Source organism: Cordyceps fumosorosea, assembly GCF_001636725.1.
Source record: "Cordyceps fumosorosea ARSEF 2679 chromosome Unknown scaffold_9, whole genome shotgun sequence".
Taxonomy (NCBI): Eukaryota; Fungi; Ascomycota; class Sordariomycetes; order Hypocreales; family Cordycipitaceae; genus Cordyceps; species Cordyceps fumosorosea.
The window spans coordinates 298,112-325,311 of NW_017387309.1; the positions used below are offsets into that span (position 1 = coordinate 298,112).

A 27,200-nucleotide genomic window follows, 5' to 3' on the forward strand; every position below is an offset into this window, starting at 1 on the left:
TCCCTATCTGTCGTACAGTGAGCGCACTACAGCGGCTCAGTCTCCAGAACGGGTTGTGAGCGGCGGCGGTGGTTGTCGGTTGCCCTGCCACCTGTATTCTTAAAGGTACTCGGCCACCACACGTGGGCTAGGCGACAGCAGGGTTCGGCCAGACAAAGCTTTTGATCAGTCAGATGAATGCTATCTTTACCGCCTCGAACACGCGGGCACCCCAGAAAATCTGCTGATATACGATATATCTTGTTAACCAGTTAGCATGCAGCTGCGCGTGGTGCTGATGCAGAGGCTCACTCGTGGTGTAGCTAACTACCTCGTTGTGTCGATTTGGTGCGGAAACATGCCTACAGATCTCAGTCGCTTGTATCGTCGTCTCAGTTGGCCACACACCGCAAGTACGTACATGAATCTACAGCGGAATTCCCAATCCCCAGAAGGCATTCTAAGTAACCATAAATTGGGGGTCTTTCTATAACTACATGTTTCAACATGACGAAACCCTAAATTGGGCATAGCAGCCGTTATTAAAGCGGTTTAGGATTCAATAATGGCACCTTGTACATAGCCTAAGTAGGTAAGTAGTGCACCATAGCCATGGAAGGCAGTGAAAGCCAGTGCCATTAGGGCGAAAGTGCTTGTAGATTGCAACGGCAAAATAAAGTCTCTGGGCGGTAGGTGCAGCATCTTGGTTTGATAGATTGCAACTCATCTCTGTCCTGGCCAACGCTAAATCCGTAGCGAATAATTACTAGTTACCAGTACTAATAGGTTCACTGCAGCTCCTTTTACTCCGTAATCTACTTCAGATGCAACGCCCCATGCCAAGACACCATCTTGCTTCACAATGGCAAAATAAGGGTCCCCCTGGTGATAGTTGTCGTCACTCCTTTCAGGCCAACACGAGAAAGGCCACCGCGGCTACCTGCACCGTATCTCATACAAACACGACACCAACCACCAACGGGGAAAACAATACACGATTGGGTGGCTTGTGTCGTCATAGCCTCGTGTTGCTCCGGGGCCATCATGCGACAACCATTGTGGATGCGTTCCCCGTCCGCGGTAGACTTTGTTGACACCATGTTCTGTGGCGACGACCCTGCCCAGCAACCAACTCCAGCATCAGGACTGGCTCCCCTTGAAAGGGAAGGCAAAAAAAAAGGCTTCGCGCTAAGAAGGTTTGGCATGAATACTATCCATCTGTCCACTGCGCCGCTGGCATTGAGAGATCGCCGCCCTGGACAGGAAGCACAGCCTCGTCCCAAGAATAGAACACCACGGGCCTAAAATCTCTCGCAGCCGTTATCCGAATGTGGGAACTCCGCCCTCATTGCCACCACATTCCCTCCCAGTCCCGTTCCATTGTGTCGCATTGCGTTAGGTAAATCCCGTAAATGCCAACATTCCCTCTTTTCTCATGCAAGTCAATCGTCCGGATCCGCGGCGTTTACGAGCCCTTCGTCCTATTAGTAGAACACCCTTATTTCGCATCTAGGTACCGCCCGGAGGGTCCGTGGCCACCATGACGTAGCACCTGAGATCTCTTCACCTAGCGGCCTCTTCTGCAGTCCTACTGTAAATCAGCCCAACCAATGAATAATAAACAATAAATGAACGGCATCTGTGTATAGATAGTGCTAGTCAATTATTTGCGCTATCCTGACAGAAGCCTCGCCCTAGCCATGTCCGTCCCGAGTTCGCCTTGCACTGGCGAATCCAGCCTGTCACCTAGCCCTGTGCATGCATATGGCTTACATCTCTCCGCCGCAGCCTTGCGAGCCTCACGAATCTTATTCCCCTGGCGCCATCACCCTGCTCTTCAGCCATGTTCTAGGATAGTGTCCAGGTTTCCTCACCCTCTTTCCATGCTCTACCCAGCCATCGCACATATGCCGCCCGAGTGTTGTGCGGCTGGCTGCATATAGGCTCGCTGCCAGTCTTGGTGGCGTCCGCTCCGCCCCGAAGCCCCAGGCCTCGCCATCAAAACTTGTTCTCAGCGCATCTCATTGGGAGTGAGCTGACAAGTATATCCTAGTAAGCGTAGTCACCACGGGCAAAGCCATAGGCCAGTCACTCTGTCGCCTGCATCACAACAACAGGGCGTGCAAGAATCCCTTGAGTCGATTGCTACTCTCCAGTGCCAACTAACTAATGTACAGTGTCATAGCATCGTCTACCTTTCCCTGCTCTTGGTAATACTATCCAGGTCTCATCAATTGCCCTTTACAGCTTCTGGTAGTCCAGCTTGCCCTCCAGTTTCTTCGCCTCGGCCAGCTTGCGCACCGCCTTGTTGAAATCGTCTTGGTTAATCGACTCGCGGTAATCCTTGATGGCAAAGAGACCACTAGATAAACATGTTAGCTTTTTCTCCCTGAACGTTGCAACCCTCGTAATCGGTACTCACGCCTCTGTAACCACGTTTCTCAAATCAGCGCCGTTCAGGCCATCGCTCATCTTGACCACGCTCTCAAAGTCAATGTCGCCATCGACAACGACACCGGCCGCGTGAATCTTGAGAATCTCTAGTCGACCAACCTCGTTGGGCAGCGGAATCTCAATCTTGCGATCCAGGCGGCCGGCACGAAGCAGCGCCGGGTCCAGAGTGTCGGGTCTGTTGGTGGCCATGATAATCTTGGTCTTTCCCAGGTAGTCGAAACCATCCAGCTGGTTGAGCAGCTCCATCAGTGTTCTTTGAATCTCTCTGTCCGCACTAGTACCTTCTGAGAATCGTCGTCCACCAATGGCATCGATTTCGTCCATGAAGATGATGCAAGGCTCATGCTCCTTGGCATAGCCAAACATTTCACGGATCAGTCGCGCAGATTCACCGATATACTTGTCTACAATGGCAGAGGAGACCACTGCGAAACATTAGTACAGCACGCTCGGGGTTTTTTTTTCTCTTCAGCAAGTCAACATACCCTTCAAAAAGTTGGTTTCCAGGCTACAAGCAACGGCTCGCGCCAGCAGCGTCTTGCCCGTTCCAGGCGGGCCGTAGAGCAGCACACCCTTGGGCGGCTTGATGCCAACACGCAGGAAGAGCTCTGGGTTCTTGAGGGGGAGCTCGATGACTTCTCTCAGCTCGCGAATCTGATCATTCAGGCCGCCAATACCGGCAAAGCTGACCTGACCGGGATCTTCCAGAGACATGTTGTATACAAGAGGGTCAACTTCGCGCGGCAGCATGCGCATAATTGTGAGGGTCGTCATGTCGAGCGCTACACGGGTGCCCTGCTTCATCTTTGCCTTGTCGACCTTTGACCGGCAGCCGACCACGTATCGAGGGCCCGAAGACGCCTTGACAATGACTAATTGCCGTGCATACGTTAGTATTCTGGTTCTTTTGACGCGCCATAGCTTGCTCCTGTCGCTGGTTGCAGTGCTCGAGTTCGCGCGGAATCAGCTTCGGATGCTTACATCTCTCCTCATCGAGCTGCTTCAGCACCTCGCCGATGATTTGTCCAACGCTCTGCAGCGCCTTGATATTCTCTTCTGTGCGGTCGAAGTCCTTCTGGAGGCCTTTGATCTCTAACCGCAGGTTCTTGAGCTTGGCCTCCCACTCGCGGGACTCGATGAGCTTGGCCCGGTACGAGCTCAGGGCGGCCTGGCGCTCCTCTTCCGGCGACATGGTTGCTCGATCGCGGACTGCTGTGTATCTCTATTCAAGTATCGGTATTCAATTCCGCGACTTGGTGGACCTCGTGCGTCAAGTCGCGATTTCGATGCTCGTTAGGACGGATTCGAGGTGCGTGGTTGCGATTGTCAAGGTACGTTGTTTGGCCGCGAGCTTACCTCACCGGCTGGAGCCTTGGGTTGCGCCAGTGGCCAAAGCACGCACGGCAGAAAGTAGGCGCTAACCACATTAGGACGCGACCTCTGGCGGCCTGCTGAGCAGGTAATGCTACAAAAAGAAACAGAGGATGTGAAAAGACCAGCAGCATGTTTCAATGTTTTTTTTTTTTTTAAAAATATCACATTTTGCTTTTCTAGCTTTCTCTCAGATAGCATCCGCCGAGAACCTAAAGTTGGAGCTATCTTTGACCGCAAGTATTGCCCTGCCTTCCTACCGCTGCTGATCTCTCGTCTAGAATCATCAGAATAGGAAGTTAGATAATGGCAGATGTCCTGAAAACATGCTTTTACCGCCTACTCATCGGTATTTTGAGTGGATTTTACTGCATTGATGGGCCTTTTCTACTTTCTTTGGCCCGCATTCATCAAGTCACCTGTGACTTCGACCGATCTACGTAGTCTGAAGCCTAAGTGTGTGCAGCAGCAATCCTGCAGCTCTCATTTATCAGGGAGAAAAAAGATCACCGACCAAAACGCCTGGCCGACGATCTTTCCTTTACTTTTACTAAATCAACCAAATGCTGCCAAACTCCTGATCTGTAGTACAGTGACCGGCGTGTCCGGCACAGGTTGTCGCTTAAGTAGCGGCCTTATCGGAGACCGACCCAATGTCCTTCTTCGTCTCGCCCTCGTCATCGATTCCCAAAGCATTCAGCTCTCGTATCAGCTCGTTAATCTTGATCACCTTGGCGATCTGCTCTGGCAGTAGGCCCTGGCCCTCATCCTTCCTAGTCTTGAGCTCCTTGGCCTGTTTCAGCTTCTTCTTCAAGCTGCGGACCTTCTTCTCGTGCTCGACTTTGGGGTCGACCTCCTCAGCCTTGGACGGCACTGGTTTTGACGGAGGTCCGTCTTCCTTCAACGGCGCCGCCTCGCCTAAATCGGTAGACCTGGCCTTTTTACGCGCCTCCCGTCGCTTCGCGTTCTTGTTGCCCGCGGCTAATGTGCTTGGTGAAGGCGGCGCGGCCGAGGCGCTGCTGCCGTCATCTCGTCTCCAGGAAAGGCTCGCGGCCCTGTTCGGTTCTTTGGCGGCACCGGGAGCACCTGGGACTTGCGGCTTCTCATCCTTGGGTGCCTCTGCCCCGGGCACGCCTATGCGCCTGCGCTCGCGCTGTGCGACAACATTGCGGGGTCTGTATAGTTCGACGTCCTCCGCGGGGCGATAGCCGGGTCGAATCTTGATCGCTTTTCGAGTCGTTCCATCCGCACGCAGAGATTCTGGGATGTGGCGCTCGCCGCTCGTCTCGTCCGTCACGATGCCGGAGTTGGTGGCCGCCGGTGGCATGATGGCGCTGCCGTTTTTGTGCCCCGCCAAAGGTCTATGCTCGGATATGAGGCTTGGAAGTTCTGTTGCTAGTAAATTATAGCGTGTGGTGTGTCCACTGCTGCGATCACGGTCAATGTTATATGTGTTGTTTCGCCGTTCGTGGCAGAAAAAAATTGGACAACGTAGGGCAGGTATTTATAGTAAACTTTTGAGATCAAAAATGCCACCCCGATAGCCATCCAGCCGGTCTGTTAAGCGTGGTGCGTTGGTGACCCACACTAGCTGACATGCCCTGAATGCGACAGAGCGTCGTATAAAGCCGGGTGTGAGTAGTTAATAATAAGTTGAAAATGAGGCGAAGAGACAGAATTCATTCTGAGACTGTTGTTTGACGGGGTTACACTGCAGACCGTACTCATGCTGGCACTGGCGAGCACGTGGGTAATATCGTGGCGTCCCGCATCATCTTGAGCAGTGTCGGAACAGGATCCAAGACCTATTATTACTGGGTAATAATTCGTCACTACGCAAAATACTCTGATGAAGTGTATCTAACTAGTTTCACATGGATGGGGATAACGAACGCTGCCTGAGGACATTTCAGAATACAGGCGTTATACTTTAATAAATCTTGAAGCAAAAAGTCTACGTATCTCCTGTTTCCTTCTAGAAAAAATCGGCTAACCGTAATTCATTTATCTTCTGATTTACCCCTGCGTATTCTCCATCCTTCTTATCCGAATTCTGAATCATAGCTCTCTGCCTCCATCTACATACTTGGTCGTGCAATCAGTTCACGGAAGCCATCGGATTACAAGTGGGGCCGAGGTCTTGGTCTGCACTCCATCAGCCAATCAGCGCCCGGCTAATGGCTGCGCAGAAGACTTCCTGAATTTCGTTGACAGCAACTCTGCCAACTTCCTACCTCATCAGCCTTTCTGCTTCCAACAGCCCGCCACACGGCCCGTCCCAGACCGAGACAATTCGAAAAGTCCTCAATCGCACAGAGTCCTCATAATGGTATGTACAAATTACTGTCCCCCGGCAGCCTCTATCTCCTCGTCACGCCCTACCACATATGCTAATGCCGCAACGCCGCAGATCTACAGGCAAGTCGACGAACGACCCGAACCCGAATCCGCTCCGACCCAACGCGACTTCTAACCCTCGATGATTACAGCACTCTTTTTCGCAACAACTTCACCATGCTGGCCGCCGTCTTCACGGCTGGCTTTGCTTTCGAGATGTAGGCCCGGCCTCCCAAAAACCCCCCGTCCAAGCTGGATGCTAACGCGCAACACAGCGGCTTCAACAAGACCATGAACAAGATCTGGGACAACAACAACCGCGGCGTAAGTCAATAACGACATCAGACTCTGACAATGGATTGCGGCTAACCCATAGTCAGCGCCAATGGAAGGACATTCGCCACAAATACGTCGAGGAGGCCGAGGATGACGAGTAAACGATGTCTCTCGGTTTGGGTGGATCAATCACTGTAATCATGTATAAAATATTCTCATACGGATAGAAATGGAAACTACAGTTCTTTTGTCACGTTTTGATGGCTCAAGGTTGCAGAAATGCGGCTAGGAGTGGCAGCCATCATCCCGAATTTCTATTTGCAAGGGAGCTTGACTTCCCTCAGAGGTCCAGTAGCTACATTTTCAATCAAAAACATCAGACTTGAAATTTAATGGGCCGTTCCAATACTCCAAAACAGATCTCAGGGCGCGTGAAGTCGGGCGGCTTGTGACCCATACTACCTACAACACTCCACTAGCTGTAGGTAGTAGCGCGGGGCAATGCATCCACTGAATAGCACCTCCAGTGAGGTACGGCGGTCATTTAGGCGCCGATAGAGGAGATGCGGCACTGACGCAGCAAGTTCACACACAAAACCGACGTACCTTGCCTCTCTATTGCGCGGTCTTCCGCTTCCATCTAAAAAGGCAACAGAACCCATCCACAACGACTGAGCTTGCTTTGCTATTCCTTCTGTCTCTTTTGTCTTTCACTGTATCTCAAATCTTGAGTTTCGCCAGATTTCAAACACACCCACCACCGCCGAAGTTATACAGCACCGTTCGACCTCAAATTCGCCCCCGCCGCATCGACAGTTTGCCATCCAAGTCGCCTTCGACGAGGCCGGGTTCCCTCCCACGGCCTGCACTCTGGACACATAATGTTTACCTCACCACCCAGCCAGCCGATGCCTACCCAAGAGCAGCAGCTCTGCCAGCTGCTCGCGGAGTTACCATACCGTTTTCAATACCGCTTCACAGATGAGGCAAAGCAAGAGCTTCTGCGCGGCATGTTTCAGTTCCTATGTGGTAGCCGGCCTGAGTATTTGAGTCTGATGTTCCCAAATGGACAGATTACAGATAATCTCAAGCTTGCCGAAGCTCAAGGTGGCCTACAAGGTGCCGAGTACACCGAAGCAGCGCGGGGCAAACGCTGCGGCCACATTTTCAAGGCCGGTGAAGCTTCATACATGTGTAGGACTTGCGGGACAGATGAGACTTGCTGTCTGTGTAGCAGATGCTTTGATTCCACTGATCACACCGGACACATGGTTCGCATATCTATTTCTGTCGGCAATAGTGGTTGCTGCGACTGTGGTGACGATGAAGCTTGGCGGACGCCGTTGCTGTGTACCATCCACTCCGATGTACACTCCGAATCGCGCAAAGACAAAGGCAAGGAAGCTGCGAGCCTACCAAAAGACCTTGTTTCGAGCATTCAAATGACCGTCAGTCGAGCCTTTGACTACATCTGCGACGTTATTTCCTGCTCGCCAGAGCAGCTTCGCCAAGCAAAGACGAAGGAGTCAATCGAAAAGGATGAGCAGATTTCGAGACTTTCATCTTCATACTTCAACAATACAGCCGAGCAATGCGATGAATACACTCTTCTCCTTTGGAATGATGAAAAGCACACTGTGCAAGAGGTGGAAGACCAGGTCGCTCGTGCCTGTAGGAAAACCAGGCGGCAGGCCGCTCGCGATGCCTGGGAAACAGACTCTACAGGTCGCAGTCTCCTGGCATACAGCCACGACATAAACGAGTTGTTGCAAATGGCACGAATCCTGGAAGCAATTAGAATTACAGTCACAATTCGATCCGCTCGTGACACGTTTCGAGAGCAAATGTGTGGTGCTCTTATCGAGTGGCTGAGTGATATTTCCGGTTGCTCTGTGGGACCAGATCATCATATACTTCGCAATACAGTTTGCGAAGAAGTCATGAAGCCATGGAACCAGGGCAGTTCTGCTACTCATACGCTCGGGCTCATTGATGACGAGGATCAGGATGACCAGTACATGATGTCCAGGACTAGACTTCCAGGTGTTAGTGCGCACTTCATTCTTGCCCTACAGGCCACGGCGGGACGCGTAGGGCTCGACACGGATGAGGAGTCTGACGAGGATGTCATGGATGACGTTGAGATTGATGACTTTCTAGATTTCGGAGAGGAAGAAGAAAATGCGTCTCATGCCGGCTCAGCAGCAAGACGCGGTGACGACGACGACGACGATGTTATGATGGTCGACGCTAGAGGTGATGTCGGTGATTTGAATATGAACTGGAGTCAATCGGACCAAGCCTTGGAAGAGGATGAAGCCACCATGGCCGGATATCCGCCGCCGCCACCCCCACCTCCTGCGCAAGCAACAACAGCAGCTACAGGCGCAGATCTGGAGCGAGAGGGCACACCATCGGACTCGGACCCTGTTGATGCTATCCGTCCACCGGCTGCCTACGTCAAAGAAAATCTCGCCATACCCCAGACCCCCGGTACGACAACGAAGGCGGTACCACGCCCCGGCCCGTACTGGATCGAGACACCCACCAGCTACACTCGGCGAGAGAATGTCTCTCCAGCTGAAGATGTATTTCAGAGAGTGAGGCTGGACTGGCTTCTCTTATTCGACCTTCGAATGTGGAAGAAGGCAAGGAATGACCTTCGCTCGCTCTATATCTCCACCGTAGTTTCGGTGCCAGAGTTCAAGCGGGTGCTGGCGCTCAGGTTCGCCAGTCTCTACACTATTCTCGCGCAGCTGTACCTTGTCGGTGACAGGGAGCCTGACCACTCCATCATCAACCTCTCCTTACAGATGCTCACAACTCCTTCCATCACTGCAGAGGTGGTGGAGCGCGGCAACTTTATGACCAGCTTACTAGCCATTCTCTACACCTTTTTGACAACGCGTCAGGTTGGTCATCCATGGGACATCTCTCCTTTTGCAGTACTGGGCTTTGAGAGTGGCTCTGTTACTAATCGGCGGATGTATCACTTTTATCAAGACCTTAAGTACCTCTTTGGATCTCCCCATGTTCAGGAACGAGTACGTTGCGAACCAAGGTATCTGATGCAGTTCCTTGATCTGGTCAAATTGCATCAATGCATTGGCCCCAATGTCCGCGCAGTCGTGGAACACGTCGAATACGAGGCCGATTCCTGGATAACAGCCTCCTTGGTTACTCGTCAAATCAATCTTCAAGCGCGAAACCTTGCCGAATCATTTAGAGACTGCCCTCTGGATGAGATCCATCATCTCCAACGTGCAATTCGGTTCACTGCCAAGACGGTTATTCTCAACTCTGTTGGTGCTGACCGGCAGCGGTTCAAGAATAGTGAAATCAAGGACGAGGTGAAATTCAAGACTATCGATGACTTTGAGTTTGACTTGGACTCGCCGGCGTACCAAGTAGTCCAATTTGTGGTTGAGAAAGACCAGATCAGCTTCCATCATGCTCTACATTATACCCTGTCCTGGTTGATTGAATGTGGTCGATCTTTGCCCGCGTCTGACATTAAGTTGTTGCTGAGCTTCACTCGGCAAGAGCTCAAAGCGAATCCAAAGTTGATGGGACGGGCTCAAGTCCCAAAGACTGATTCCACCGCGGAGGACTATCTGATGGCCGCCTTTGATTACCCCTTAAGAGTATGCGCCTGGCTAGCACAAATCAAAGCCAATATGTGGGTTAGAAATGGCATCAGCCTACGCCATCAAGCAAGCACCTACAAAGGCGTGTTGCAGCGAGACGTTTCGCATCACCGCGACATCTTCCTTTTGCAAACTGCCATGGTTGTGTGCAATCCTAGCCGCGTCCTTGCCTCGATAATTGATCGTTTTGGTATGGAGAAGTGGGTGAAGGGTCTCTTTGAGGTCAAGTCGGAAGCGCAAGACGACAATCAACATCTTGATATTGTGGAAGACATGATCCACCTCCTCATTGTGCTCCTCAGCGATCGCACATCCTTGATTGCCAGTGAGGACGAACCGAACTCCCGCGTATTAGCAATGCGCAGAGACATCATTCATGTGCTGTGCTTCAAGCCGTTATCCTTCAACGAAATTTGCAACAAGCTGCCTGAGAAGTACCAGGAACAGGAAGATTTTCACAACGTGCTGGATGAGATGGCCACTTTCAAGCCCCCCGAAGGAGTCTCTGACGTGGGCACATTCGAGTTGCGACCGGAATTTGTCGAAGAGATTGACCCATACATCGCACACTACAACAAAAATCAGCGGGAAGAGTCCGAAACAGCATACCGTAAGAAGATGGCCAAAAAGACAGGAAAGTCGCTGGAAGAAATTGTGTATGAACCGAAGCATCGCCCCATCCCCTCCGGCCTGTTCAAGAACCTGGGTCAATTCACAGGCACGGGCATGTTTGCTCAGATCATTTACTACTCGTTACTGTATCCCTTGGTGGCCGAAAGATTCACGCCGTTAGTCCCTGTCACAAGGCTTGAGACGTTTCTACAGGTCGTTCTTCACCTTATGCTGATTGCCATAAACGAGGACGGATCGAGTGAAGAAACTCAGATGGGAGAGGGGACAAACTCATTTGTTCTTATTGCGCTCACTAGGGCGTCAAGAGGAAACTTTATGCCCGATGCTCAGAACGCCAGAACTATTGTGTCGCTTCTGCACATTCTGTCTACCAAAGAAGCTTTCAAGTCTTCTCATCCCAAGATCTCACTGGTGTTGAAGCGACTGAAACAGCGCCATCTGAATGCCTTCCAGGCGTCTCTTGTCCACCTTGGGATTGCTGTTGACCGGGTCGATACGGCGTCGCCAGCCAATGCTTCAGCAGATGAGGAACGAGAGAGGCGCAAGAAGGCGGCGCTCAGCCGCCATGCAAAGGTCATGGCACAATTTCAGGAACAACAAAAGAGCTTCATGGAAAACCAGGGCGAGATTGACTGGAGCTCCGATTTAGAGGAGGATGAGCCGCAGCCCACCGAGGATCGCAAACACAACTGGAAGTATCCTACTGGTACCTGCATTCTGTGTCAGGAGGAAGCTGATGAGCGCAAGCTCTACGGAACATTCGCACTGTTCAATAATAGCCGCATTCTTCGGCAAACTGACTTTCAGGACCCCGAGATGGTTCGAGACGCATCACAGACGCCATGCAGCCTTGATCGTTCTGCCGAGGATATCCGCCCCTTTGGTATTGCTCGAGAGAACAGAAGAATGGTAGAGAAACTTACTTCTGAGGGGAATGCGTTCTTGGCCGAGCGGCAAACAGTTGGAAAGGGGTTTGACCCCAAGTTCTCGCGAGCCGGGCCTGTGGCCTCTGGTTGTGGACACATGATGCACTTCCGCTGCTTTGAGCAATACTACGAAGCCACAAATCGCAGGCACACTCATCAAATTGCCCGTCACCACCCCGAAGACACTCGTCGCAATGAGTTCGTTTGTCCTTTGTGCAAAGCCCTAGGCAACGCATTCCTGCCTGTCATTTGGAAGGGTTTGGAAGAGTGCTACCCGGGCTATCTTCAGCCCCAGCATTCTTTTGCAGACTTCCTGGCTCAGCAGATGAGCTCTGCGTACTGGCTAGGCGGCAGCAAGGCGCCTGAGCTAGCTAATTCGAATCTCCCTGCCCTATTTACCCCCAGTGTTCCCGGCAGCCTCATGGAAACAATGGCGCGGTCACAGCAATCTTCGGGCACATCATGGGGCCTGAATGAGACCAGCCCATCTCTCAGTACGCCAGAGGAAGGATCGGCGACGTCAGAAGATATACCTACCCCCCCTAGCCACGCGCTGCCTGCCGCGAGCAACTCGCAAGTCCTCAATGAATTGAAGGCTGCATACCGCCGGTTGAGGGAGACGCTTAGACTGAATGACATTGATTCACATCATATGTCTGACATCAGTGTAGACGACATGGAAAAGTTTCGCTTGAATGGTACTCTTGTTCACTCGCTGGCCTATACCATTTCCTCGGTAGAAATCCAGCAGAGAGGAATGGAAGCGCAGCCAGGCATGACGCTTCTAGAAAAGATTCCCGAGCAAACCATCACCCACCTCCGGGTTTTGTCCGAGACAGCTGGGTCGTTCATGAAGATAATGTCACTCTCTGACCAGCAGGTTGATGCCGAATTCAATAGAGACTCAGAGCGCCAGCACTGCCAGCTCTTCATGTCGCGCTACTTTGGTACAGGCACGCCTCACGCTCGCAGGCCGCTGGATGTCTACCCGCCGCTGTTGAGCATGGATCCTTTCATTTTCTTGGTTGAGTGCTCCTACGGCTTTGTCCATACGCAAAGAGCTGAAATTTTCCACGTTCTGAGGCTCTGCTACCTTGCTGAACTTGTCAAAATTGTCTTCCACATGGGTCAAAATATTCCCAGCAACATGTGGCTAGAGGATCTGGTGCGTGCACAAACACACAACACAACGATGAGGAATTTCGCAGTCTTTGCGATGACGATTACCAAGTGCGCAATCGAAAGCCGAGCCTCGACAGACTTTGAGAGCAGAGAGGACCGTGGTTTCCAGCAGCCTGGCGTGGACTGTGTGGAAGGATGGTACACTTTCGCCAAAAAGTATGCCCTCACATTTTTACGCAAGTGTGTGGTATTCCTCAACGTCATGTATGGGGTTGACTTCAACAGTCACATCTCCCCATCTCCCGATGCCGACGAGCTTGATCGGTTAACAGAGGCTTTGCGCATTCCCTCCTTTGACGATATGTGTTTAGCCCTACACCCCCATGGCGAGCATGGCGACTGGCCAGAGACTACGCAGGCACTCGTTTTTGGATGGGTCAAGCATCAAGTCATGTGGCCACGAGCATACAACGACGTGCCGCCTTCGGGGATGATGAGCCACCCCGGCATCTTCGAGCTCATCGGCCTGCCCAAGACCTATGACACTTTGATTGAGGCAGCTATACGAAACCGCTGCCCCACTACTGGCAAGGACCTCACTGATCCTGTTTTATGCTTGTTCTGCGGCGCACTTTTCTGCAGCCAGGGAACGTGTTGCCAACGCATAGATACGTCTGACAGGGAGTCAACTAGGCTCGGGGGAGCGCAGCAGCACATGCAAAAGTATGTTTGCCAGAAATAGATACTGATGGGATGGGACTAACTGCTTTCTAGGTGCCAGGGAAATATCGGTGTTTTCCTCAACATTCGGAAGAGCTCTATCATCTACCTGTTTCGGCGGGCGGGGTCGTATACACCGGTACCTTATATCGACAAGTACGGTGAGACGGATCCTCAGCTGCGTCACGGACGACAGCTCTTTTTGAATCAGAAACGATACGATTCCATGATTCGCAATACAGTTTTGAATCATGGCGTGCCAAGCTTAATCAGCCGCAAATTGGAGGCTGAGATCAATAATGGCGGATGGGACACATTGTAACGAGCCGTGTGCATGATGGACGGTGTAGCATACGGAGCAGCGATTGATAGAGAAAGCGCAATTGAATTTCACGAGCGATTCATCCAGAGGAATGCCCTGCAGTCATTTAATCAGTAATATTTTACATTGTGATTGGGTTATAGAAAGATGACTACGAGAGGGACAGTGCGAATGTACAGTGCGATTTAGTATTGGCACCACTAAGACCCCAGCCTGACCAATCAACTTGAGGGCAGCGGCTGTGCCTTGTAGCGCGGCGCGTCTCCAACCCGTGGGTTAACTGCCAACGTTTGCAGACAGAATTGCGCTTGGTTGGAAGAGCCGACGCCTTGTGCTTTGCGCAACCACGAACATCGAGCCACCATAATACATCACCAAATTAACACCACATTGATAACCACTCAATCAAAATTCTCCGCTCGATTGCTCAACATGCCTGCGGGTCGCCGCTCTGGCCGTGCCGCTGCGAAGCGGGCGGCAGCTGCTCTAGGTACGATTTCGAAGGAACTACAACGCCAACAGAGCGCGCGAGGCTCGGCGCCGTTCAAATTAAAACGAAGATACTACTCCTCTGTCTTTTTGGATGAAAACTGTGCGCGAAATGGTCTTGTTTTACTAACCAAGTTCGAACTCTAGAGAGCACACCTAGAGGCTTCGCAGATGTCGAAGACGAGCCCATGCCCGACGCAGACATTACAGAAATGTCAGAGCTCGCCAACCAAGACGATGAAAAGGACGAGGATCATGAAGAACCTCCGGAGGAGCCAGAAGACGACGATAACGAAGAAGCGGCTGCTGAAGAAGAAACCAAGGAGGAGCCATCAGACAAGGAGCCGACGCCGCCTCCTCCGCCCGTCTTTCGAAGAAAGCGTCTCGGACGGCCGCCGAAAAACAAACCCCCAGGTTGGGACAACATGATTACAATCACGGAAGAGGAGGCCAACATGCCGCGCCGACGTGGCCGCGGCGGCTGGAGGGGCCGTGGCGGTCGCAAGGGCGGCGCGCCACCCCCCAAGGCGGAGCAGGTCATTGACGCCGAAGGCACCATTGCCGAGATCACCAACGACGAGTGCGTGCTCGCCGAGGACCCCGACGGCGAGACCAAGGTCGACAAGCTGGGCAACCTGCAGGGCGACCGCGACTACCGGTGCCGCACGTTCACGGTGCTGGGTCGCGGCAACCGACTGTACATGCTGTCGACAGAGCCGGCGCGCTGCGTGGGCTTCCGCGACAGCTACCTCTTCTTCACTAAGCACCGCAAGCTCTACAAGATCATCGTCGACGACGACGAGAAGCGCGACATGATTGAGCGCGACATCATCCCTCACTCGTACAAGGGTCGCTCGATAGGCATCGTGACAGCGCGGTCCGTGTTTCGCGAGTTTGGCGCTCGCATCGTCGTAGGCGGCAAGCGCATCCTTGACGACTACGACGTAGCCGGCGCGCGGGCCGCGGGCGTCGTCGAGGGCGAGCTCGCGGACCCCAACGACCGCATCATCCCCGGCGAGCCGTACAACAAGAACCAGTACGTCGCGTGGCACGGTGCCAGCGCCGTCTACCACACCAACGTGCCGTCGGTGCCGGACCCCACGGGCAAGCCCGAGTACAGGAAGCGACGCGTGAACGTCAACGACACCAACTGGATGCTAGAACACGCCCGAGAAGCTAGGTAAGCGGCTCTCAAACAAGATGATTACACCTAGACAAAAAACAGGAAGCAAGCTAACTCGCGATAAAATAGCACGTTCAACACCCGCCTCAACGCCTACAGAAAGCTCAACAACGCGGGCACATACGATATCCACACCAACGTGATACAGTACCCCGCGCACATGCAACCCACGCTCGCCCGGTTCGAGCAAATCTCCCCCGACGACGAGGAAGCCACCGCCGCGGCCGCCGGCCCGCGCTTCCCCGTCGTCCCGCGCAAGGTGGCGCGCAACTTCCTCGTCGCCGACACCTTCATGGACAGCGCCGTGGGGCTGCATCAGACGGCCGCGGCGCGCCACGGCCGCGGCGCGAGCAGCGACCCGGCCAGCTTCCTGGCCGCGTTCGACGGCCTCGGCGCCGTCCCGGACGAGGTGCGCGACCTGCTGCCGGCGGAGTGCCGCGCGGCGTTTGACGGCGCGCTCGAGCGGGAGGAGGCGTGGAGGGTGCAGTGGGGCACGGAGAGCGAGCGCGGCGCGCGGAGGCTGCCGATCATCGACAAGGCGATCGTGCCGTACAGCATGTCATCCTGAGCGTTGGTCTCCTCGGCGTCGGGGAGAGGTGGTTGTGCTTGTGGTTTAGCCTTGGGAGGCAAGGGGGTTAAAGAGCATGTATAATAAGCCAGCATGCCGCAATTGTGTGGTTTCCTGTTCCTGTGAAAATTGTTCGGTGGTGGAAGTGACGGGCAGCGACGTGGTTGCGAAGAATCTTGGAAAGGCGTTTATTCTGAGGACATCATTTGGGAGGGCTCTCGACTTGTACGGAAGTTTATATGAATTCATTCACTTTTCTTTTCATCTGTGAACCAATAGAGTGCTATTGGAGTAAGCAGTCGCAGTGTGGCGCCAGCGAGAACCCTTTAAAGGTGCAGCAATATTTTGCCTCGTATTGTTACAGTCTGCTCGAGCAAGCAGGTATACAGGTTTGGCATCTCCTCCTATCCCAACCCAAGTCCCCGAGTATCCGACGAGATGACAAGTGAAACAAAAGTCAAACAGTGTTGTGCACAGATTCCCTTGCGTTCTTTTCTCTTTCCCGTAAAACCATGCACCATAATTGGTATCATATGCCCAAAAGAAGCCACGTCCGCCGTCCCAATTGAGGGCAACTGGAGACCATCCCCGTCCTTGGACACGGACAGGGTGATCCCTCGTCTCTCAGCCTTTGCCTCTCCCTCTTCCACGCTCGTTGTATATTAAGATTCATCGCTTATTTTTAGTTTGATCTTCAGTGGTCCACCTCCAGACTTCTCAGCTCTTCTCCTCTTGATGTTGTTTTCGCTTACGCGCCAGCGACGAGGATGTTGTTGATGGGAATGTGGACTATGGGCGAAAATGTCAACTTCTCTGCGCGTTGGGGGACGGTATGCATGTCCGGGGTGGGTGGTAATCGTACTCAGCTTGACGAGGTAGCCGACGGTGCCCATGGCGACGAAGCCCATGGCAATGGCCTGCGAGATTTTGATGAATTCTTTGCGATCAGCTACGGATAGTTGTTAGCGAGAGCGAATATTTACAATGTCGGGAGGCGGCCGCGCTTGGGGGGTTGAGGGAGCGCATGGTCAAGATGGGATCGGCGCCAGGTATCGCGAACAGCCTCACATCCAGCTTGCTGCCATTGTTCGCGCGCTGCTGGCCCGGGACGCTGTAAACCCGACCTCCCGGCAACCCTCCTCCCACGCAATTGGCCTGGTGTTTAAGTTTGGGCAGTACTCACGCTTCTGGCACTTGTTCATGAACTGGATGCCCTCCTTGACGAACTCCCGGGGGACGTCGATGAGGCTCTCGACCTGGTCAGCCATTGTGGGTGTGTGGTGGGTTGTTGTGGCGAAGAAAAGAGTTGGATATGAATGAGAGAAATGTGACGGTCGAGGAACGGTCTTGAAGGGAAAGGGAACGTCGGGTCGCGGTCGCAGAGAGATGGGATTGGAAAGACAGGCACGAAAGGTGTATCGAGACAGGTTGGCCACAAAGGAGATACGCCGCAATAGTACGCTAGAGGTTGCCCCCCAGTGGCCACGCTGCCAATGCCACGTCGCAGCAAAAAGGGTCCCTCTTGAGTGGAATCAGTCACGTGTCACTTACCCTGTACTTGTGATGAGTGGAAATGTGTGGAATGAGGCGGCATCAAAGGGCTGCGTATGCTATCGATATCTTTTTTTCTTCGGTAGTTGTTTTTGAGCAGCCTTCTGTTCGTAATCATATCATGATGCAGTGCTAATTGTCATGCCTTGACGCTGTTGATGAGTGGTGCAAGTAGCGCAGTGTAGGTCCAAGATGCAGAGCTACGTCGACAATGCTAAACAACACTCCTCCGTACCTGATCACCAATCCGTTGTCAATGCGATTAGAAAATGCAGCTGAAATACCGAATGGACACATCAGAGCCCATGAAAAAAAAAAACGGGATTACACCATGGGCGAAGAGAGGATCGTGATGTGCGGCGTAGTGGTGTCCAGGGGCATGGCATTGATATGAACCAAGCAAGCCGACGAAGCCAGTGATGCTCCCATACCACGCCTGAAGCATGAGCAGGACTTGACATGAGTACAAGCATGAATCCTCACACCAACTTCTACGAGAGGTCCGCCCCTGAACTGGCATAATGAAAACTACGACGCGTCCGAGAACGGGCGGCAGGTGAAGAGTGAAGAGCCACACGACACGACACGAGATGAAGCCCAACCCAAGCGCGATGCGGCGACTGACACGAACACACCCATAGTAAACCTGAATCATGACAACTCCCCGGGCATCCATGTACCTAAAGGGGATCGAAGGATCAAACTCGGCAAACTTGCACATGGCCGATACAGAGGTTTACGTATGAACCGTAATGTAGGGGGAGACGATGCGCTATGCCCTGCTCCAGCAACCTCACTGCATACGAAATCACCAGCATTGACAAGCGGCTCACGACCGAGTGGCAGCACGGATGGATACCAGCATTTCGTCCTTGCACCGTTACGGTTCTACGAGCTATTACGAAGATTGAAGCCTTTCCAAGCAAAAGTGCCGGCAAGCACCGGCATCACACAACCGTCGTGCCAACAGCTTCGCGCATGCACGACTCGCCAAGAGCCATCCATCGCATTGCCCTCTCCCCCCTTCCCAAAAGGTCACACGTCGCTACCTCCCAGCGTTCCAATCTCACACCAAGCGTCCGGCACGCAACCCCCTTAAAAGGCCTGTGTACAAAACCATAGAGGCCACGACGGGTATGTAGTAGGCGCGACAGCCTCATCCCAGACAAGGGAAGCCGCTCGCGGGGCCGGGCCGCCCCTCCCTCCCTCCTTCTCTGCAGCAGAAAGCTGCTGGTGACACCAACTACCACCGCACCGCGCGTGGCCACTTACAAAAATTCCATACTAAACCTATAAGTGCACGCTGCAAGGTTGCACCGCAGCAGCACCAGTAGCCCTCCTCGGCGAGCGTGGGAACATGCCCTCGTACGGGAGAGGGGGATCACCTGGAAGAGGAGACGGCAGGTCAAAAGCTCACGCGGAGGATGTTGTCGTGCGGTATCGGGCCGCCAGCGTGGGAGCAGCCCGAACAAAATATGCATCTTGTTAGAAGAGGAGGAGCAGGTGGGCTGCATAGATGGGCGGGGGATATGCTCGTGCAGGAAGCCGTCGACGGGGAGGAGACGTGGAGCGGCGGCACGGTATTGATACGGGAGGGGCCTGTACGGAAGAGCAAGGTAGCTAGAGTGAGCCCGACTGTTGATACCTGAAGCTGGCTGACCTGTACCTCTGTCTGCCACGGGCACGAGAAAAGATGTTCGCTCCTTGCCCATGGGGGTAGGTGGATATGCGGATATGATATTCACGTATAAATCATAAATAAGCCACGCAGTCAAGATTTCCACCTGTGAAGCTTCGAGTTAAAACGGATAAAGACTTACAATCTCGAGCCTCTCATTACGCAGAGGTGCCTTGTTTAAAGTGATGGAGGTGTTGTAGCAGGCAAGGCGCGTCGTGGGCGTAGCCTCCCATCGCCTCCGACATGCACTCCATACATACCAGGTACAACGAGGGCCGGGAAAAACGACCAGTCGCCTTCATCAAGCCCAGGATAGGATCGGTGCAAAGGAACCCATGTTGGAGGGATGAAAGAGGTCTGGGAACGCCACACCTTCCGACCTTCCACTGTTGACTGTTGAGTACATGCATGCATGCACGGTTTTCTGTACCCGCCGGTGTCGGGATCCGGCCTGCAGTTGAATCGAAATGGACATGGCCGGCGGGCTGTGATGGAGTAACTCACTGTCTGAGTCGCCGTCTACTTGCCCTTTCAAAACCCCAATGCCACTCGCTGGTTGGAACAAATATGCCGGGGTGGTCATACATGCATAACTTAGTATGTCTAAGCTGGACCTTCCTGACGACAACCCCTCATCGGCGTATGCAGTAATTGTATGCGCGTTACGTTGTTGATTGCCGTCAGTAATAACTGTCGCCTTCGTCCTCCGCCCGTGAGTGCCCACTCGCACAATGGTCATTATGACAATCGTTGAGCCTTCTAGTGGCGGCGGGCGACGCAAACAAGGGCTTTTCTTGCTGTCGTGGAAAAAGAACGCACAAGCAAAGCGACCGCAAGTATCCGTACCGAGTACCCTACCAAGCAGGGAGAGACAATTGGCGCCACCTCCACTGTGGCGTTTCGTTGAAGCCCTTCTCATAACGTTAGTTTACGCAAGTGAGGCTTTCTGAACCTTCATCACCCCCGACGCTAAAAAACCTCGAGCATGTCCTTGTAACTATTGTCGATCGGTATATGCGGTGCAGAGGCAGCAGGGTCCTTTTTCGATGTACCGATGTACTAACGACCAAACTTATTCATGTAGTCAAATGCGTGTGGCTTTGGTGAGCCAGGTCACACAGACCACTCACTTACTACGTTTTTTCTTGATACTGGCCGTGGTTCCAGTCTTCTGCCGTCATGGATTTAAAATAATGTTTTGCGCTATGCCGTGATGGTGAGCTGTCATTGCCGCTCCATGCCGCCTCGGAGCCGTATAATCCTTTGTATGATTATGGAACTCACATACATGGTACCATGCAGGTGGATTTGGTAGGTTAGCACACACTGGACGATGCCGTTTTTAATGTCATGGCTCAAATTGCGCGACAGTTAGATAGGCGTGGGCCGTGTATATTGGGCAACTGGCACTTTGCGACACGAACCAGCCGAATAGTTAGCTGCGAGCAGAATACTGGTGGTTTCGCAAAACGTGCCGAGACCGAGCACTGCCTTTGCATCTTGGGAATGATCATTCTTCCACTATTCTTCCGGCGCTAGACACTTCGCTGTGGGAAGATGGCACAAGGGAGCTGCACCCGCATACAACACTAATTGGTCGACTGGTTCATGGTTCCTGATGCCGAGCGGTGGACCGGACCTGAGGCATTTCTGAAGGTGTTACGGCGCTTCTGTTGCGGCGAGGAGAGGAGGAGGAATTCGCGGCCCAGTTAGCTCGACGGATGTGTCCCCATCTCTCATGCAGGTCAACCTAACCAATTCTCGACGAGCGGAGGAGAGGTAAAAAGGGCAGGTTGGAGAGTGGCACTGCATCCGTTGTCTTTGCTGCCCACACCCACGATGTGGCACCCCAAAATGCGGTCACGGTTCTCGTGTGGGTCCTGATCAAGCGCTAGGTAAAGGTTGAGTCTCCACGGAGAGAAAGAAGGACTCGGATGTTAGTGCATGTTCCCCTGCACTCAGCAGTCCTGTTCTCAGGTTGGTTCTCAGGGGCGGCTATGGATTCAGGAATGGTAAGTGGCACTCGGTTGTACTTGTTAGCGTATTCATGGCTGTTCTTCGAGGCGGTCAAGGCTGCCGTAGAGAAGCCCGAGGCCAAGGCGAATGAGACTGAACCAAACTTGGAAAGAGAAAAATCGGATTGACGACACTTCGCGACTTGAACGTAGCACAGCTTGTAGTTATTCGTAAGTCCGCCTCTTTGTCCGTGGAACAACAGACAAATAAGCGTGCATAATTGCCCCGTTGGCATCCGAAATGGCTCCGTGTCCCATCCCCCTGAGGAGCACGCCTGTGCCTGGAGGCTCTTGATGTGTTTGGGTTTGTGCAGTTCGGGTTTGCGACCGCATCAATTCCGGGGGACTCGCATGATTTGGGGTACACCAACCACGACAGCAGGTGTAAAAATTGCCCCAGGCACTGCGAGCACTGCCACGCACTCACTTGTCGTCGCAAATAACTAGTTAGTGTGCGTTGTAACTAATAATGACCCAGTGGCGAGGGGAAATTTTATTTTTAATTTTTGTTAGCCTCGAGGGTCCGCATGATGACGCTGGCTTGCAGAGAGATAGCGTGGGGGAGAGCAACATGGAAGAGGCCGGCAAGGCGAAAGCATCAGAACCCTGCTGGTGGCTCGCTGTCAGTCTCTTCACGGTGGGCCCTTCGCACTGCATCTGGGGCTACTAGTCCTTTGATGCCCTCGTGAATGGCTGACTGGAGGACTCAGGCTTGCTTCTGTTGTTTGTGGATGGCTGGACGAGGGGCCGCCCATGCAGGCCAGGGAGTCTGCGAAAGCCACCGCGTGGTGTCCGCATGGTGGTGGGCAGACTCATTCCAGGGTGGTGGGCTGGTGGCAGGATTTTCTCGACGGCGTTCGAGAACCCTCACTAGCTAGTTATTGCTCTCCTGCTGGGTTGGGACAGGAGTCTGACAGCGTGCCATGCGTAGTGGTACCGACGCCCGGAGGGCCGGGCGAGTATGTACACGGTACATTCTATTTCCCACCCAGGGCCACTCGCCTTCCGTGTCGAAGCACAGGCACGGCATGGCAGGACTTGGCGGTCGGTATTCTGTGCAAGTCGCGGGCTGGTTATTGATGCTGGAGCTGTCCGTCGCGTTGGAATAGGCGAGTGTTGATTGGCCACCTTGCACAATGCTTGGTTGGGCCGTGTCCACCTCATGATGGTCTGCTGGGTGTCACATTTTTTCCTTTCAGTTGAGAAGCGGGCTCTAGCAGCAGCAGCAGCAGCAGTAGCAGTCAGGTTTGAGAGGTAGCTGCTTTCCATGGCTGTTAGCCTGAGGAAGAGAGGAGGCGAGATGATGATGATGGATGATGATGGATGATGATGAATATCATACTGGTAATCATGGGTGGGCAAAGTGGTGGAATGTGCGGCGCGTCTGAGTCGGTGTTTGAGGCAGAGTAGGCAGGTTTGACGAAGGTGGGAGGTATACTTGAGCCGCCAGGCAACCAGCGTGGGTGTGCAAGTACCTGCCTGTCTGCGCATCAGGCAGGAGGAACCACTTGCCAGCCGCTTATTACAGCCGGCCCGTATTATCTATCGAATGAATGGTGATATCTGGCATGACCCTCCCTCCTTTTACTCTTTGTCTCATGCTTCTGAATGTACCGATACAATCCTCAGATAACTAGTAAACAGGGTCGACAAGCAACACAACTGGCAGCGAGTCCTTGGTCTATCCGCTTATTAACGGCTGCTTCGTCCTTAGTACTTGGTCATAATGCATGTACAACCCATAACTTAGCTTAGCTCTGATGGCATGGACCTGCCGCTGTGTTGCAATGCCAGCCCGATGACCGAATTACAATTCCTGGCATATGCAGATACCTCTCTCATCGAGCGATTTTGCTGGCGTGTCCAGTACATGCCCTACATCAGACTCATTTCAGGCCAGTGCCTGTCCGGCCCGCCCAGCCCATCCAATATTGACTGATTTGCTGGTGTGTATTATTACGAGTTTTGGCTCCGTCAAGTTTCCACACCTACCCTACTTTCCAGTATTATTGTTATTATTATAATCATCAGCAGCAGCACAAGGGGTTGGCATGGCATTGTGACAGGCTGCTTCTCACTGTCTGCGCACCGTAGCAAAACTGAGACGCGAGTGACGCCGGCTTTGGTCGAAAGGAGCAAGACTTGCTGGGAGTCGCCTGCCTGCATGACGGATGACCTAGTTCAATGAGTGCATTCCACTGTGGCGATGAGTCAACGGCGTTTTTTAGAAGCTGAGACGGAGGCAAAAAATAACAAGACCGTTGGACCAGTGTACTCTGTTATTTAGTACGGCAAATACGGATAAGGTACATAGGACGTATGTATGTACAAGTACAACAGAGATGTAGGCAACCCGTAACAGAGTCCTGTTGTTGGGGTCGCATTGTGCTCGTCGCTGGCCCTTAATATTGCGACTGGATCGAGTATAGCTTCTTCCGTCCGTCAACAAGTCGACAACGATAGTTATTATTACAGGACGGATACGTGCTGGTACTGTACACTTATGACAACGTAGACACCGTTCCCAATACCGCCTCGTCCAGTCACAGGCAGACTGGCCTCGGGTTCCACTAGCGGCGTCCATGTCACGACGCAGGTGACGTTTTTCTCTGCACTTTGGCCGCTGTAGCCTGATGCGCTAGCGGGCTTGGAAGCAGAGCTGACTGGTCAACAGGGGAACTGGTGCAGCCGCGGTGGCACTTTTTGCAGGGTTTGTCGGGGAGGGGAGGAGAGTGATCGCAGGCGACTGTCCGGTCCAGTACCGTGTACGAGCAAGGACCCTCTGCGGTTTTTTTCTTCTACCGCAGCGAATATCTGTACTGGTACCTGGCTCTGGAGGCATCATTCACTGGCCAGAGCTGGTCCAATGCCACAACAACTGGAGCCCCCCGTTGGGTGGAGCCTGCCCCCTATCCTGTTTCTGCGGTGCTGGTACTGCAAAAAGTCACGAAAATTGGCCTGCCGGGGGGAAGGGGAAGCGCTGGCTCAACAGGGTTTGGTAAATCAGGTAATACCAGAACAGCCCCACATGTGTACTGTGCACTGTGCAGTGACTCCCACCCACCTGCTTGGCTACTTTGTGCCAGCCACGTTTTACCTCCTGCCGCACTTCGGGAACTTGAAATCTCCACCGAATGCGCTGGCTGTGTAATGTACAACTCCATTCTGCCGACCATGCCCGCAAATGTACTGCGTGCCTGTACTGTTGATTTACACTGTGTTGGCAGACGGTAGCCACCTCGCTCAGCCGAGACTGGGTTTGACAAAACGGGAAAGGTCGCAAGAAGAGAGAAGAAGGAAAAAAAAAAAAAAGGCGGCCCAGTGTTTGGTATGGAAGCACTGGACTGATTTTTGGGCGAGTTTTTTTTTTTTATCGCCCCAACCAGGCCTCGCTCATCACTGGCTCGCTGGTGTAGTGTGAGCGGGTGGGAGGGGAGGCTGGCCCCAGCAACTGGCACTGGCACTGTACTTGGTACCAAGGCCTGCTTGGTCGTCGTGCCATCTTGTTCTCCTGTCCCTGCCCTGCCCGTTGCTTGCTCCAGAACTGGCCGGCTGTGCCGCCCGTTGCCTCCCACACCAGCCCAGCACCATGGAGACTAACAGTACATGATCCCGAGCCATGCTATCCTACCTGATGCTCCCACACCTCTCGTCTTGCCCTTCTTTTCATCCTTCAACCACCCTTCCTCCTCCCCCTCTACTCTTCCTCACGACGTATCGAGAGCCGCCGGATTCACACTCGACAATACACAGTCACGAACTTGTCATCGTTCGTTGGCCTTGAATTCCGGCATCTTTTTCGTCTGAGCATCCGTCCTGTGCTTCTAGCGTTTTGTTGCTGCTGGAACGCCCGTTTTTTTCGCCGTTGTATCTTCGATTCCGTGTTTGCGGACGCTCGTCTTCCCAGACAACCACCCTTTCACCTCTCGACCTTACCCTTGCGTTAAATAACGAAACGAACCTCCTCTTACGGCATTCTTTTTTACCAGAGGTCAGTTCTTTTTTAACCACTTGCGACTCGTGGGTTGCATGCTCGCCGCTGTTGAGGGAAGCCGAACCTGCCACTGTTTTGATTGTTTGCCTATCATGAACTCCGACACGCTCCAACCATCGACAAATATGCCCTTTTTGTTTGGCTGCACGCTTTATCGCTCCAAAATCCCCTCATCACCGAGATCTCAACCAATCACCTGATTGTCTTTTTGGTCGTTGCAGTAGTTGTGGCCTGTTCGACCTAACACGAGTTTCGGTGGATTCCCTGTGGCTGGAACAACAAGCGAGCGGCTTCTACGACGTTATTTCTTTGGGTGTGGAACTAACTATTTTTTGCAGTGCTTGAGTCTCACCTCATCATTTCACCCTTGTTTCTTACGAGTCTGATTCTTTGGTGTCAAAAACTCGTCGTCGGCTGTCTATACTCATATTCATGCGAAACCGTTGACTCGACATACGTCAACAATTGACCGCTGAAACGACCCGCCTTCATCGCCTAGACCTGCACCAGCTTTGGAATCATTGATGGCTGGGCTGTCTTGCTAGACCCGTCAGATTTTTCTCCTCCTTCCTTCGTCAGCAACGACTCAACTCGCCAGGTGCCGAGACACGCAAACTGTCGGCCGTGAATTCTTGCGCTGCTGCGTCTCTGTACTAGAGTTAATTCTCCGACAAAGGTCCTTTGATCTTCGTCGGATCATCCTTCGCCACTCATCATGCCCGGAGGCGTGTGTGCCGTCCTCGACTATGAGGTCGATATGATGGCTGAGTACGTTGCGGAGATGGCAACCCGTTTGGTTACCCCCGACGCTACTGTCTCATCGCCCTTCCGCAAGTTTGTCACGCAGATTCTCACATCGACGAGACTGCCCAGCACGACTATTCTTCTTGGCATGAACTATCTTGCTAAGCGAATCAACGCCATGAAAGGACAGGGAGGCACGTACAAGGCATCAGAAGGCCAGGTTTGGCGCTATCTCACGGTTTCCCTTCTTCTTGGAAGCAAGTTTCTCGATGACAACACTTTCCAAAATCGTTCTTGGTCCGAAGTCAGCGGTATTTCCGTTGCCGAGCTCAATTCCCTCGAGTACGACTGGGTGCAAGCCATGCATTGGCGCCTTTATGTTAATCTCGACCTTAGCAAGGACTATCAAGCGTGGCTTGACAGCTGGCGTGATTACCAGGAGATGAAGAAGCGTCAAGCTGCCCAGGCTTCTCGTGAGAGACTCGCCTCTCAGGTCCCTGCCATTGACACCGAGGTCGCACGCTACAACTCCCGTCATTCGCCCAACTCACGCTACCTCCAAGCTCAAGCCGCCGAGTACGAGCGCTACCAGGCTCTCAAGGCTCAGCAGCACTACCAAAGCCGCGACCCCATCTGGCAGAGCAACCCCTGGAGTGCCCCTCTCACACCCCCAGACTCGGGCTACGGCACTCCAGACTATGGCATGTCGGCTACTTCGAGCAACGCGCGCTACAACGAATGGTTCGCAAATGCTGCCAGCCAGTATGCCAACCGATACCCTCAGCCTGCCCCAGCTAGCCAGTACTATGCGAGCCGTCAAGCACCCTATTCCGCGTATCCTTACCACCACAATGGCTGGGAGCATGGCATTGGTGACTGCAGCTGCACTGGCTGCGCTGGATCCATGAAGCCCGCATCCTACTTTGCAGCTCCTGGCTATGGTCAACCCGTCATGGGTTAAGACCAGCTTCCGTGGTTTCTTTTGTCAACAATCCACGCAGACTTTGTCACTCGTTTCGACCATTTATTCATTCTTTATTCGGTTCTACGGTATAAAAGGGGTTTGGCCTTTTGTTTTTTACGACTACGATTTCTACACGCTCTTGCGAGGACAACATTTTCTTCTTCAGATACCCCAACCACGGAACAAAGTGAACGGTTCTTCTCGCAAGACTTTTTAAGGAGCATTTA

The 27,200-nt window shown here is 53.0% G+C and overlaps 6 protein-coding genes across 6 annotated transcripts; 3 read left to right on the top strand and 3 right to left on the bottom strand.

Annotated features, from left to right (window-relative positions):
* Positions 1-2,220: 2,220 nt before the first annotated feature.
* Positions 2,221-3,625, bottom strand: ISF_04277 (26S proteasome subunit P45; the record flags this gene model as incomplete). The annotated part of the gene is made up of 4 exons (XM_018847883.1): positions 2,221-2,341; positions 2,402-2,858; positions 2,919-3,305; positions 3,415-3,625. 4 exons carry the CDS (start codon positions 3,623-3,625, stop codon positions 2,221-2,223), a joined length of 1,176 nt encoding a protein of 391 aa, XP_018704839.1.
* Positions 3,626-4,426: 801 nt separating this feature from the next.
* On the bottom strand, positions 4,427-5,131 carry ISF_04278 (Exon junction complex, Pym; the record flags this gene model as incomplete). The annotated part of the gene is made up of 1 exon (XM_018847884.1): positions 4,427-5,131. The coding sequence occupies one exon, from the start codon at positions 5,129-5,131 to the stop codon at positions 4,427-4,429; it is 705 nt and encodes a 234-aa protein (XP_018704840.1).
* Positions 5,132-7,298: 2,167 nt separating this feature from the next.
* On the top strand, positions 7,299-13,787 carry ISF_04279 (RING finger domain containing protein; the record flags this gene model as incomplete). Its single annotated transcript, XM_018847885.1, has 3 exons — positions 7,299-7,611; positions 8,344-13,468; positions 13,520-13,787. The coding sequence occupies 3 exons, from the start codon at positions 7,299-7,301 to the stop codon at positions 13,785-13,787; spliced, it is 5,706 nt and encodes a 1,901-aa protein (XP_018704841.1).
* A 432-nt stretch (positions 13,788-14,219) lies between these two features.
* Positions 14,220-16,027, top strand: ISF_04280 (nuclear localization protein; the record flags this gene model as incomplete). Its single annotated transcript, XM_018847886.1, has 3 exons — positions 14,220-14,277; positions 14,448-15,456; positions 15,529-16,027. 3 exons carry the CDS (start codon positions 14,220-14,222, stop codon positions 16,025-16,027), a joined length of 1,566 nt encoding a protein of 521 aa, XP_018704842.1.
* Positions 16,028-16,775: 748 nt separating this feature from the next.
* Positions 16,776-17,295, bottom strand: ISF_04281 (Protein translocase SEC61 complex, gamma subunit; the record flags this gene model as incomplete). Its single annotated transcript, XM_018847887.1, has 3 exons — positions 16,776-16,816; positions 16,890-16,976; positions 17,211-17,295. The coding sequence occupies 3 exons, from the start codon at positions 17,293-17,295 to the stop codon at positions 16,776-16,778; spliced, it is 213 nt and encodes a 70-aa protein (XP_018704843.1).
* Positions 17,296-25,980: 8,685 nt separating this feature from the next.
* Positions 25,981-26,970, top strand: ISF_04282 (Cyclin PHO80-like protein; the record flags this gene model as incomplete). The annotated part of the gene is made up of 1 exon (XM_018847888.1): positions 25,981-26,970. One exon carries the CDS (start codon positions 25,981-25,983, stop codon positions 26,968-26,970), a length of 990 nt encoding a protein of 329 aa, XP_018704844.1.
* Positions 26,971-27,200: the final 230 nt, after the last annotated feature.